We start from the raw sequence: 11923 nt of genomic DNA, 5'->3' as shown, positions 1-11923 counted from the left end.
TATCAAATGCTTAAAGTGACAAAATGCACCATTTAAAAAAAAAAATATTAGCTTGTCTTGAATTCGATGCGAGCAGCACTTCTCAAAAAAAGCTGGGATAGAGGCCACGTTTACCACCGTGTAGCATCCCTTCTTTTAAAAATAGTCGTCATCAAAAACATCTGGAATCTGATGAGAGCAGCTGCTGGACTTTTAGGAGAGGAATGTTGTTCCAGTCTTGTTTGGTAAGATTCAAAATACTCAAAACTCCTGGGTCTATACCGTATTTTTTGACATATGACGCTCCAAATGTTTTCAGTTTGTGAACGGTCTGGACTGCAGGCAGGCCACCTCACTCCCCACTCTTCTACTATGAATTCCTGCTGTTAGAATAACTGCAGTATGCAGCTATTACTGAAATACACATGATTTCCGAGCTCATCTGGACGGGAGCATATGTTGTTTTAAAGCTTGTATGTATATCTTTCAGCACTGATGGTGCATTTCCAGATGTGCAAGATACCGATTCCATACGTGCAGATACACCCCAATACTATCAGACGCCCAGGCTTAAAGTGAGCACTGATAAGAAGCCAGATGGTCCCTCCTCTCTTTAGTCCTTACGATGTACCATCCATGTTTTCCTAAAAGAATTTCAAGTTTCAACTCATCTGAGCCCAGAACAGTTTTCCACTTTGCCTCAGTCTATTTTAAATCATCTTAGCCCAAAGAAAACAGGATTTCTCCAAATGCTCTGAATCTTTTATTGATATTATCTACTGCTGATCTTTAAGTCTTCATAATTTTACATCAAGGAAAGTGAATCTAAAACTGTTCTACAAGGCTTTTTTGCAATATTGGTGAACCTCTGCCAATTTTTATTCTTGGCATCTCAGAGACGTTCCCTATATACAGTGGGGCAAAAAAGTATTTAGTCAGCCACCGATTGTGCAAGTTCCCCCACTTAAGATGATGACAGAGGTCAGTAATTTGCACCAGAGGTACACTTCAACTGTGAGAGACAGAATGTGAAAAAAAAATCCATGAATTCACATGGTAGGATTTGTAAAGAATTTATTCGTAAATCAGGGTGGAAAATAAGTATTTGGTCACCTCAAACAAGGAAAATCTCTGGCTCTCACAGACCTGTAACGTCTTCTGTAAGAAGCTTTTCTGTCCCCCACTCGTTACCTGTATGAATGGCACCTGTTTGAACCCATCATCTGTATAAAAGACACCTGTCCACAGCCTCAAACAGTCAGACTCCAAACTCCGCCATGGCCAAGACCAAAGAGCTTTCGAAGGACACCAGGAAAAGTATTGTAGACCTGCACCAGACTGGGAAGAGTGAATCTACAATAGGCAAGCAGCTTGGTGTGAAAAAATCAACTGTGGGAGCAATCATCAGAAAATGGAAGACATACAAGACCACTGATAATCTCCCTCGATCTGGGGCTCCACGCAAGATCTCATCCCGTGGGGTCAAAATGATCATGAGAACGGTGAGCAAAGATCCCAGAACCACACGGGGGGACCTGGTGAATGACCTGCAGAGAGCTGGGACCAAAGTAACAAAGGTCACCATCAGTAACACACTACAACGGCAGGGAATCAAATCCCACAGTGCCAGACGTGTTCCGCTGCTGAAGCCAGTGCATGTCCAGGCCCGTCTGAAGTTTGCCAGAGAGCACATGGATGATACAGCAGAGGATTGGGAGAATGTCATGTGGTCAGATGAAACCAAAGTAGAACTTTTTGGTATAGACTCAACTCGTCGTGTTTGGAGGAAGAAGAATACTGAGTTGCATCCCAAGAACACCATACCTACTGTGAAGCATGGGGGTGGAAACATCATGCTATGGGGCTGTTTTTCTGCCAAGGGGACAGGACGACTGATCCGTGTTAAGGACAGAATGAATGGGGCCATGTATCGTGAGATTTTGAGCCAAAACCTCCTTCCATCAGTGAGAACTTTGAAGATGAAACGAGGCTGGGTCTTCCAACATGACAATGATCCAAAACACACCGCCCGGGCAACAAAGGAGTGGCTCCGTAAGAAGCATTTGAAAGTCCTGGAGTGGCCTAGCCAGTCTCCAGACCTCAACCCCATAGAAAATCTGTGGCGGGAGTTGAAAGTCCGTGTTGCTCGGCGACAGCCCCAAAACATCACTGCTCTCGAGAAGATCTGCATGGAGGAATGGGCCAAAATACCAGCTACTGTGTGTGCAAACCTGGTAAAGACCTATAGTAAACGTTTGACCTCTGTTATTGCCAACAAAGGTTATGTTACAAAGTATTGAGTTGTATTTTTGTTATTGACCAAATACTTATTTTCCACCCTGATTTACCAATAAATTCTTTACAAATCCTACCATGTGGATTCATGGATTTTTTTTTCACATTCTGTCTCTCACAGTTGAAGTGTACCTCTGGTGCAAATTACTGACCTCTGTCATCATTTTAAGTGGGGGAACTTGCACAATCGGTGGCTGACTAAATACTTTTTTGCCCCACTGTACCATCATGTTACGGACCTGTTGCCAAATAAGCTGCAAAATGTTCCTCCAACTCTTTCTTTTTAGTACCACGCTGTTAAGAAGTGTAGCTGCTTTGTGGGTTGGTGAGATTTGCAAATCACTGCATTCTGTTTTTACTTACGTTTTAAACACCGGCCCAACTTTTTTTGGATGGGTGCGTAAAAGTACCAGAGAGAAGATATTTTTTTGTGTCCGTTTGTTTTCATAGAGCAATGAAGATCGCATTAAGGTGAGCAGGAACAGCTTGTGTTTACCTCAGCAACATAATCATGTGCTGTGGAGGGAATAAGAAGAAGAAAGCACACACTGCACTTCAGAGTCACGCTTGTATAGATGCAACACCTGACCAGCAGCATAGAGAATGAACAACCGATGGTCAGTTTGCTGAGCTTTTGTCTTTGATTCTTCTCACACATGATTGCTGTGTCCACTTTCTTTTCTCTCCCAGAGATTTTGTTTGAAATGGGACAGGCTGAGGATGCTAAAAACACACACAAACTGTGAGCTGTCTTTTCTAAAAACACTATTTTTAGATCAAAAGCATAAAAAATAAAACCCGACCACCAACGCCCTCAACAATTTCTCGCAGTTTTGCACAGAATAAGTCTGCTTTGGTCCTTTAAACTTTACCTACACTAAACACTTTAGCCGTTTTGTTTTCATTCTTCTTCGGAGCTTGTTGCCTGCCTCCAAAACACGAAACCCTTTTTGTGAGCGAGTGTAAGCCTACTCAGCGTTCTGGCAACAGCGCTGTCAGAGCCTTTGGTTTACAAGACTTTCATTATGAAGCTGTTGTTGTACAGCGCAGACCTCTGAGGGCCCAAGTGCTGTCAGCATTGATGATAAGCTTGACCTAATTATGCACGGGGGCACCAGTGTGTAGTGTGAATGTAACAGAGTAAGACAGAGAGGGAGGGAAAAAACAGAGTAGAGGAGTACAAAAATAAACTGGTTACTGAGTGACTGATTGAGAGAGTTTAAAACATATCAAATTAGAGAAAGGAAATGATTTTGGGGGCGCTAAAATGTGTTGCTGTGTGTGCAGGAACACAACGCAGGCAGGGCTAATCTTTGCCGGCCAGTGTGTGGAAAACTGTGTAATGACATTATTGCCATCCTGACACGAGGCAGTGAGCGAGAAGCGGCCTCTATAACTTGATCAAACAGAGTGCTTTGATGTACATAACTGTCACGTTACATCGCGCTGCCAGGACACACAAGCGATGACATAAAGCACGCACTAATGTCAATGTAATGTAAGGAATACTTTAATGTAGTGTGCAAATGCTTCCAGTGGTGTGTGCTTACAGAGACTCTGTGGCCACCACCCTTTGTGCCAGCCCGTAGAGAGTCCCGCTGTTAGTGAGGACCACCAGCTGGCTGAGATGGGGGCTGGGCACCTTCTCCTTCCTGTCCTCTGCTGGGCCATGCACCCCTGCGTTCTCCCCGACAGCCTCCTGAAAGAAACACAGGTGGACTTTAGAAAACTAACACGAAGGAAACATTGTAATATCACTTGAAGCAGAGGGAAGCGCAATCATTTCCCTGCTAATCTCTCTCTCAGTGTATGTCGTCCTGCGATCACTTTAACATTTAATCTAACATAAGAGCAGTTCAGATGCATCGTCTAAAGTGCAATCAACTTTGAGGGACCCGGTCACAGCCGAAGCCCACACACAGTAAAGTTCTGCTGACCAAACACTCCTGAAGCGGCAGCATTAATCGTTCTGATACATTCTAACACTCCATTTATCACTCATTTTATCCTTTCAATCGAAAAACTACTGAAAGAGAAATAGAAAGGTTTCAACCCGGCTCTCTTCCAATCAACCACAATAATCAGCATCTGCATAAAAAACAATAAAGTAATGTCTTGGTGGCGTAATGTATTATGTTGGCACACAGAGCTTTGTACTCTGTGACTGCAAAGCCCCCTGAAACAGCTTCTGGCAGATCAATAGCAATCACGCAGGTAATGAACAAATGGGAGCCATTAATGCTGCACCGTATCGTCCACTTACGCACTACCGGCCAGTGCAGTCTGGGTCTAATATCGTGTACGAGCACTCCTATTCCAGAAGAGCGGTGGAAAGCTTTTATAACCGAGGTCCTGCCAAGTATCCAGAGTAGAGACAAACTGTTGTAGCATGAAGATTAATGAGTAAAAGTAAAGCAAATGGTTACATCACTCCTACGTGGTCCAAAAAAAGATGGCAAGAATTCGAGAAATGTCAAATCCTGCCTGATAAAAGACCTTCATGCCACTACTTTATTATCACTGATAACAGATGAAAAACATTCAGTAACAGCAGACAAATAACCATTTCTGAAATGAAAGTGTTTTACACAGAGTGACGTGCTCCGTATTAAAATGCCAGCAGCGGCTAAAACGGGCTATAACAGCTCGGCGTACGCACTGCTGCAAAAATGCACAGAATGCAGCTCTGTGGACAATTTATGACTCAGACAAGCAGGAGCTATGCTGTCTCCCTCAAAGTGATAACTTCAACCTTTACACAACCTCCAACTTATCTCTCCGCATTCAATCAAACGCGCAGTGTTGCCAAAATCATCATCGGTCTGAAATTGACTCGGGGAGATTAACAGTTGATCTATATTATTTTACAGCAGTGGGGATCTAATGGTTTCCCTGCGGAGACTGCAACTCATCGCGGGAGCGGCTCGAAATAAACATGATTGAATTTAATTGAATACTTCTCAGCGCAGATGGTGAAATTAAATAAGCCTTCAGTAACTAGGTAAGGCTAAAGTTACTCATTACGTCTTTGTTAGAGATTAAAAGATCGCATAAAGTTTTCCCTGAATTATTAAACCTGAACTGAAATTAGACTGCAAACGAAAAAAAATATGACTATTAACATTTTTGTTGTATAATTCACAAACGGCACATTTCCTTTTTCTTCTGTAAGCAACCAAAACACTTAAAAAACAGAAGAAATAATGCACACTGATATTTAGTCAGCCAAGGGCTTTCTTTACTTTGTCAAAAGGCTGCAGAGCGTTCACCAAAACAGCCACACTTTGGCCTAATACAGCTGTGAATGCAGTTATTCTAAACTCGGGGAATCGGAAGAACAATTTGAGCCCCAAGTTAAAGATGCAGTCCTCGTTTACTGAGTCATTTAATCACACATTTAATTTAGTTCCTTGAAGGGTTGATACGCATTAATTACTCTTTTTTAAATTATGGCTGTCCAAGGCTTTTTACAGTGCACAGAAATGCTTAACAAATTTATAAGTTTCTTTTATATTTACTGGGAAAATAAACTGAATTCCCATTTTAACACACAAATTTGAGCCGGCACACTGGACTTGTCTGAGAAGTCACAAAGTAGTCAAGCATAAAATTCAACCACTGAAAGTAATTTTTAAATAACTTGAGGTTTAGTTGTTTGTCTGCTTTCATCATTTTGATTAAAGACCACCATAAAACACAAAAAAAGGACATTGATAAACACCAGTACTATTAATTGAGGCTAAACCTTACACTGGGAGGGGTCTAATAAATGTTTTAAGCACTATATGCTGAGAAAACTCAGTTTCACATGCTTAGTCATGAGTTACAATTTTTTGATCTACTAAATCTGCTTTAAAAAGATACAAAGGCATCTCGAACACTGCAAAGGGTTCAAGTCGCCACAATGAGCACAGCTGTCAGCATTTTAAACACGTCCCTGCACATAAACATGACAAACGTGTAATGGTTATGGAGTTAATCCAGAAAGGCCATTACTGCCCTCTTCAAACTACAGCAAATGACGTTAACATTTGGAACGGGATCATAGCAAAATAAATAAATAAATGTTTCGCTGCAGTGGCCAGCAGCCATTTGTACGTGTGACGTTGCCAGATCCTACAGGAACTTGCACACAAACATGCAAACGCAATAAATATTCCCAGAAAATCAAATGAAAACTATTTGTGCGCTTGTTCTTGTCATTTTCTTTTGTAACAGCAGATCTTATCATATCAGCAGCTGGTTGGACACTATGGTCAAAACGCGCCTCTTTACAAATGCAGCTGCTTTCTCTTTGTGGAGTTTTGGAGCTTTAGAATTCAACCTCTTTCACTTGTTTCTTCTTTTATATCTGCGTCTGCAGTGTTGGGAAAGCTGTGCTTGCGGTGGGGGGGATGGTGCCTAAAAGGATCTTCGGTACAAAGAAGTAGGGTAAAAACACCTCTTTATATGTAAGATAGCCTAACAGAGAGAAGTGAGCAGCATGAGGACTTTTGCCAGTCAGCAAAAAACAAATCCACAGGTTTACCATGAATAAGAACATTACAGTGCTACATTACAGTTGTATACAAGAACTGTACACTGTCCTTTGAATGAATAAAATAAATCTCAAGCTGCATTAGTTTGACATTAAAGCAAAGTTTGGTTTGGTCTATTTTTAATGACGCTACATGACGCTTGACCTTTCGTTTGTTGTGCCTTTTCAGCATAAAAACAGGCTTCTGAAAGACATTTGGGAGAGAAGTTGTGTTTCCTTTCCAAATTCATGCGAGTCTGCAGGGATCCTCCAGGTAAAAGCAAAAAGCTGGGCTGAAAAGAAAAATGTGGTGGGCGGGAAAGGACAAACACAACATCGATGACATTTAGGAATTTATGCGTGTGGTTTTCAGAATCTACAGCACAAATATAATCAGAGACGTGGAACAAACTTGGGGAAATCTCACTAGGGTTTAGGGTAAAATGTGCAAAAAAAAAAAAAGTCTTGCCTGACCCCCTAATGTTTACTGGTTTCTAAGCGAAATGCTTACGCTATTATTATTACATGTTTACTAGGGGTGCAACGATATTCGTATCAATATTGAACCGTTTGATACAGTGCTTTCGGTTCGGTACGCATATGTATCGAACAATACAAAATTTGTAATTTATTTTATCAACTTTCCTTCTGACGATGCTGTCTGTGTTGAGCGCTCAGTGAATCTGCGTTCGACTGCTCCGCCTAGGGTCGACAGTGCAGCCTAGGCGGAGTAGTCGAACGCAGATTCACTGAGCGCTCAACACAGACAGCATCGTCAGAAGGAAGAGCGCAGGGCAAGCTAGCGAGACAGAAGTTAAGCTCTCCTTGCAACATGGACCTCCCCCACCCTCATTCAGATCTGGCGTTTGGAATTATTTTGGTTTTCATGTGACGTATGACCCTGAAGGTAAGCGAGTCATGGACTAAAGTAAAACAGTATGTTGGATGTGCCATGCAATGCTCAATTACATGGGTGGGAACTAGTGTGTTAGCGCAGTTAGCTCGTTAACGTGTTGGCCGTCTAGCCCCATGCACGGGGCGATCGGCGGTAGCTCGTTAACGGAGATTTGCCGTGTTGTGGCGTTAAGGTCATTTCAACGAGATTAACCTGAAAGCACTAGTGGGAACACAACGAATATGACTGCACATTTACGCCGACATCATCCTAGTGCAAAGACAAAAACAACAAGCATGCTACTAACTTTAGCCGAGTCATTTAGACAGCTGTTAGCACGTGATTCTCCTTATGTGTTTAATATGCTGCTGAGAATATAGCCCAGAAGAAGCGGATAGTATAGCTTTTATTTTGGAAAGAGACATTTCTCTGTAATAAACTCTCTTTTCCAAAGATGAGTGATTCCTCGATCAGATACAGGGCTCGCAATATCGCTAGCCCGACGTCCCGGGGCTAGCGATTTTTTCAGTCGGGGTACCAAAATCTATCTCTGCCCTGCCCGTCGGGCTTTTGTAGGAAGGAAAAATATATGTCAATGCTTTTGCATTCTTTCGGAAATGTAGCTGGGTAATTATGTCATTGGCATCGGTGAGCCACTGTCAATATGTGACATACTGAAGTCGCGTTTGAATTTGCGCTTGTTTTTTGCTTTCACTTTGCAATCACGCGAACTGTGTATAGAGAGCGACAGTACTGATCTGTGAGTGATGATAATTTGCGCACCAATTCCTCTGACATCGTCTTATTAATCGTTAGCTTACTATGCAAACATGACAAGTGAAATCTCCCGCAGCAAGCTTAAACATGTGAGAGGTTGATCGCGCAGAGAATCGCTGAGCTTATGTGAGTACGTGTGTAAAAGCAGCAGGATTTATATTTCAGTTCTGCTGAGCCAAATAAGACAGGTCAGGGTGAAGAAGTGACAGCCAAAGAAAAGCTTACCACAAAACGGAGAAGTTATGACAAATCAGACTATGAGGCAAAAAGAAAGTGCAGCTTTATGGTTTCATGGACAAAAGAATTTCTGTGGCTGCAATATGACGAGCTAAATAACCAGGGCTGCACATAAGTGGTCCGCAGGTGCGCATTCGCTGTCAAAATAAAAAACACGCACAAGGGTTAGGGTTAAATTTAAAAACTGTACTTTTGAGTTAAAATATATATTTATAATTTTAATAAATGACAAATTAAAAAGGCATGGACATTTTTTTGTATCGAAAAAATATCGAACCGTGACACCAAAGTATCGAACCGAACCGTGAATTTTGTGTATCGTTGCACCCCTAATGTTTACAATAGCAGCAGCATTTGATTGTGTGTAAGAGCAAGAAACATGATATCCCAGTGTTATTGCCCTTTGGTAGCCTTGAATATTTCAATCCATTGTTAGGGATAAACATGCAAATTATGTCTGATGCTTAGGAAATCATTTAGCGTGACAATGTAATGGATACAAACAGATGCATATAATCAAAAGGCATCTGCCATGTTTCCAGACAACAGGAAGCTCCTTGTCGTACTGAACCGCTCTGTCACAGAGCTACGACTCAGACACAGTAATACGTGAGGATGTTAGCAGCTGCTGCATTTATCAGAAAACAGATAAAAATACAACTTAAAGATATGAAGACATCAACCCTTCAGTCATCATTACGGACCTACTGTAATCAGCTGTTGTGTAACTTGCATTTTATTTGATACGCTCGGAGATAAAAACCACAAAAACAATGATCCCTTCACTTTTATGATGGCACTCAAAATGACAGACAGACAGATAAAAGCAAAGTAACACCATGTGCCTGCTGCATTGCCAAGTATGAGAGAAAGAATGCCATATTGGACAAATTAAGAGTCAGTGATAGATTTTTCAACGTCATACGAGGGGCTGAAGGATGGAGGGCGCTTAGCTGGATCTTTCCATATAGCGTGACTTATAGTGAAGAGGTCATACTTCATTTGATTCATATCCTGCAGCTGCTGAAGGCATTTAGGAGGAGTTTAGATAGTTCTCTGATGTCCCACTGAGACAAATAGTGAAACTGCATTTTCATAATGAAGTTCAGAGTGTAGATGATGTAGACCAGGAGTACTCTGCTCTGCCTGGGGGCCACTTTTGCAAAATGACGCCAGGCCAGGAGCCCGTTAAAAACGATATTTACCCAAAATCAATAAGTAGTACAAATTCCATTACTCACCTCAACCTATTAACTACATTAACTTGGGACAAGGAAACAACTATGCACATGTGGCTGATAAATATTATATTTTTCTGCATTTAGCAGCTAATTATGCATCTAAATTACTAACGCTTTGAAAGTGTTCTAACAAAAATTATATCTGGATACCCTTCAATCAATTCTTTTTAGAGATTTAATAAATAAGCCAACATGGGATGGTGGGCCTGATTTGGCTGGTGGATCATTGGTTGATTATCATCAATATAGAAATAAGTTTTGATTATTTTCACCATTTACTATAATGGTGAATGGCATTTTCTGGCATACTAATCATAAAGACCAGTATTTGCAATGGAAATATTACTTTAATTAAAAATCAGCAACTACGACAACCTAAAAAATGTGTCATTGGGGAAAAAATAAGAAAACCAAATAAGTAGTCTATCTAGTTAGTAAACAGTCTAAATAAACACAATGACTTTACTGGACTTTGGGTTTTAATAGCATTTTAATGTTTAAAATGCTAAAAAAAATTGATAAATTATGCAATTTTGGAAAAAAGGTTACATTTTTATCTCAGTCTTACTATAATACAGCAAGACCTAGTGGCACACAGGTGCATCCAAGGCCCTTAAAAGTTCTTATCTACATCACATATTATGATACATATACATAAGAAGGGATCATTTTAGCCCAGTGGCAGGTATGAAAAAAATTAATTAAGAAAAACACCCTATAAAAGCTTCCCATCATTTCCATTTCATGTGTAATGCTTTATTTATATCCACTATTATAAATACACTATGATGTTGCCTGGCAACCACCTAAGGATGCACTAGAACAACATTTATAAAGTAAAATTTGAGCATGTACTCCTGTAACTACTGCATCCAAATCCCCCAAATGATCAGAAAAATGTTGAATAATATCCAATTAATCATAACAATATTTTAGAAAGAATTTAAAATCAAAACAAATAAACATATTTGGAACATGGCTGATGATTTTGAGTATTAGATTGCATTAGATAGATGCCAGTGTAAAAAAGAATAATAAATATATAAATAAATAAGATTAAAAAGGACTTTTGGAGGAAGTAATTGAAATATTTTCACTCTTTTTTTGTACATTTTACTAAATGACTAATAAAAAAAAATTATTTAGATCCACTGATTACCAAAATATTTTTTTGTTCATGTTATCTGCAGTAACATTAAATTGAAAAAGACGAAGAGCTACAAGATGAGGTTTTCTTCAATATAATAAACAATACAGAGTCAATTTATTGTTCTTCTCCTCCACTATGAGAAAAGAAAAGAAAAGATTGGACAAATCAAAATAAAAACGAATCGCGTACTTGCTGGTTGCATTAAGTTAATTATAAAAAACATCTGAATTTATCTCTCTGTGGAGAAAAAAGAAAGTGTTGTGAGGATCCAAGCATGGTGAAACAGCTCTGCTGTGAAAGCCTGAAATTGCATTTACTGCAGTTGTCACAGCAGTCTCAAAGTCAGAGCCAAAGGCTGAGTACACACTGTTCACTGAGAAGAAGATCTTCACAAAGCACACAACTTTACAGAGGACATTTTTGCATTTCCCGAGGCAGCGTTCTTTCTATACAGCTGACATCAGTTCGGTAAGAAAATGTGCTTGTTTTCGTTTTTCAGCGTGAAGACATTTATCTGAGTGTGCTAATGTAAATGATCGTCGAGCTCTGACTGTTTAACCTGGGAAACTGGAACACAACAGGCAAGTATACCATTAATCAGAGCAGTAAGTGCTGGCAAACAATGAAAGACAAACGCTGCATGGAAAGTTATTTCCACTGCAAGTCTAGACCATTTTACAGGGTACAGGGAAAAGGTAGAGATTTGATAGGGTGTTCTTGTCTAATATTTTCATGTGTGTGCGCATGCACGGGTTTGTTGGTATGGGTATATATGTATGTATATATATATATATATATATATATATATATATGTGTATGTGTATATATATATA

The 11923-nt window shown here is 40.1% G+C and overlaps 1 protein-coding gene across 2 annotated transcripts in view; it reads right to left on the bottom strand.

Moving 5' to 3' along the window:
* vps50 (VPS50 subunit of EARP/GARPII complex) overlaps positions 1–11923 on the bottom strand; it is a 121598-nt gene that overhangs the window by 16269 nt on the left and 93406 nt on the right. For both annotated transcript variants that reach the window (XM_026156666.1, XM_026156667.1), the window contains one exon: positions 3825–3973. In XM_026156666.1, the coding sequence (XP_026012451.1) occupies positions 3825–3973 (149 nt within the window). The remainder of the gene's footprint in view (positions 1–3824; positions 3974–11923) is intronic.

This window comes from Astatotilapia calliptera, chromosome 22, assembly GCF_900246225.1.
Source record: "Astatotilapia calliptera chromosome 22, fAstCal1.2, whole genome shotgun sequence".
In the NCBI taxonomy this organism is placed as follows: Eukaryota; Metazoa; Chordata; class Actinopteri; order Cichliformes; family Cichlidae; genus Astatotilapia; species Astatotilapia calliptera.
This window is presented reverse-complemented; position numbering and strand designations above follow the sequence as displayed.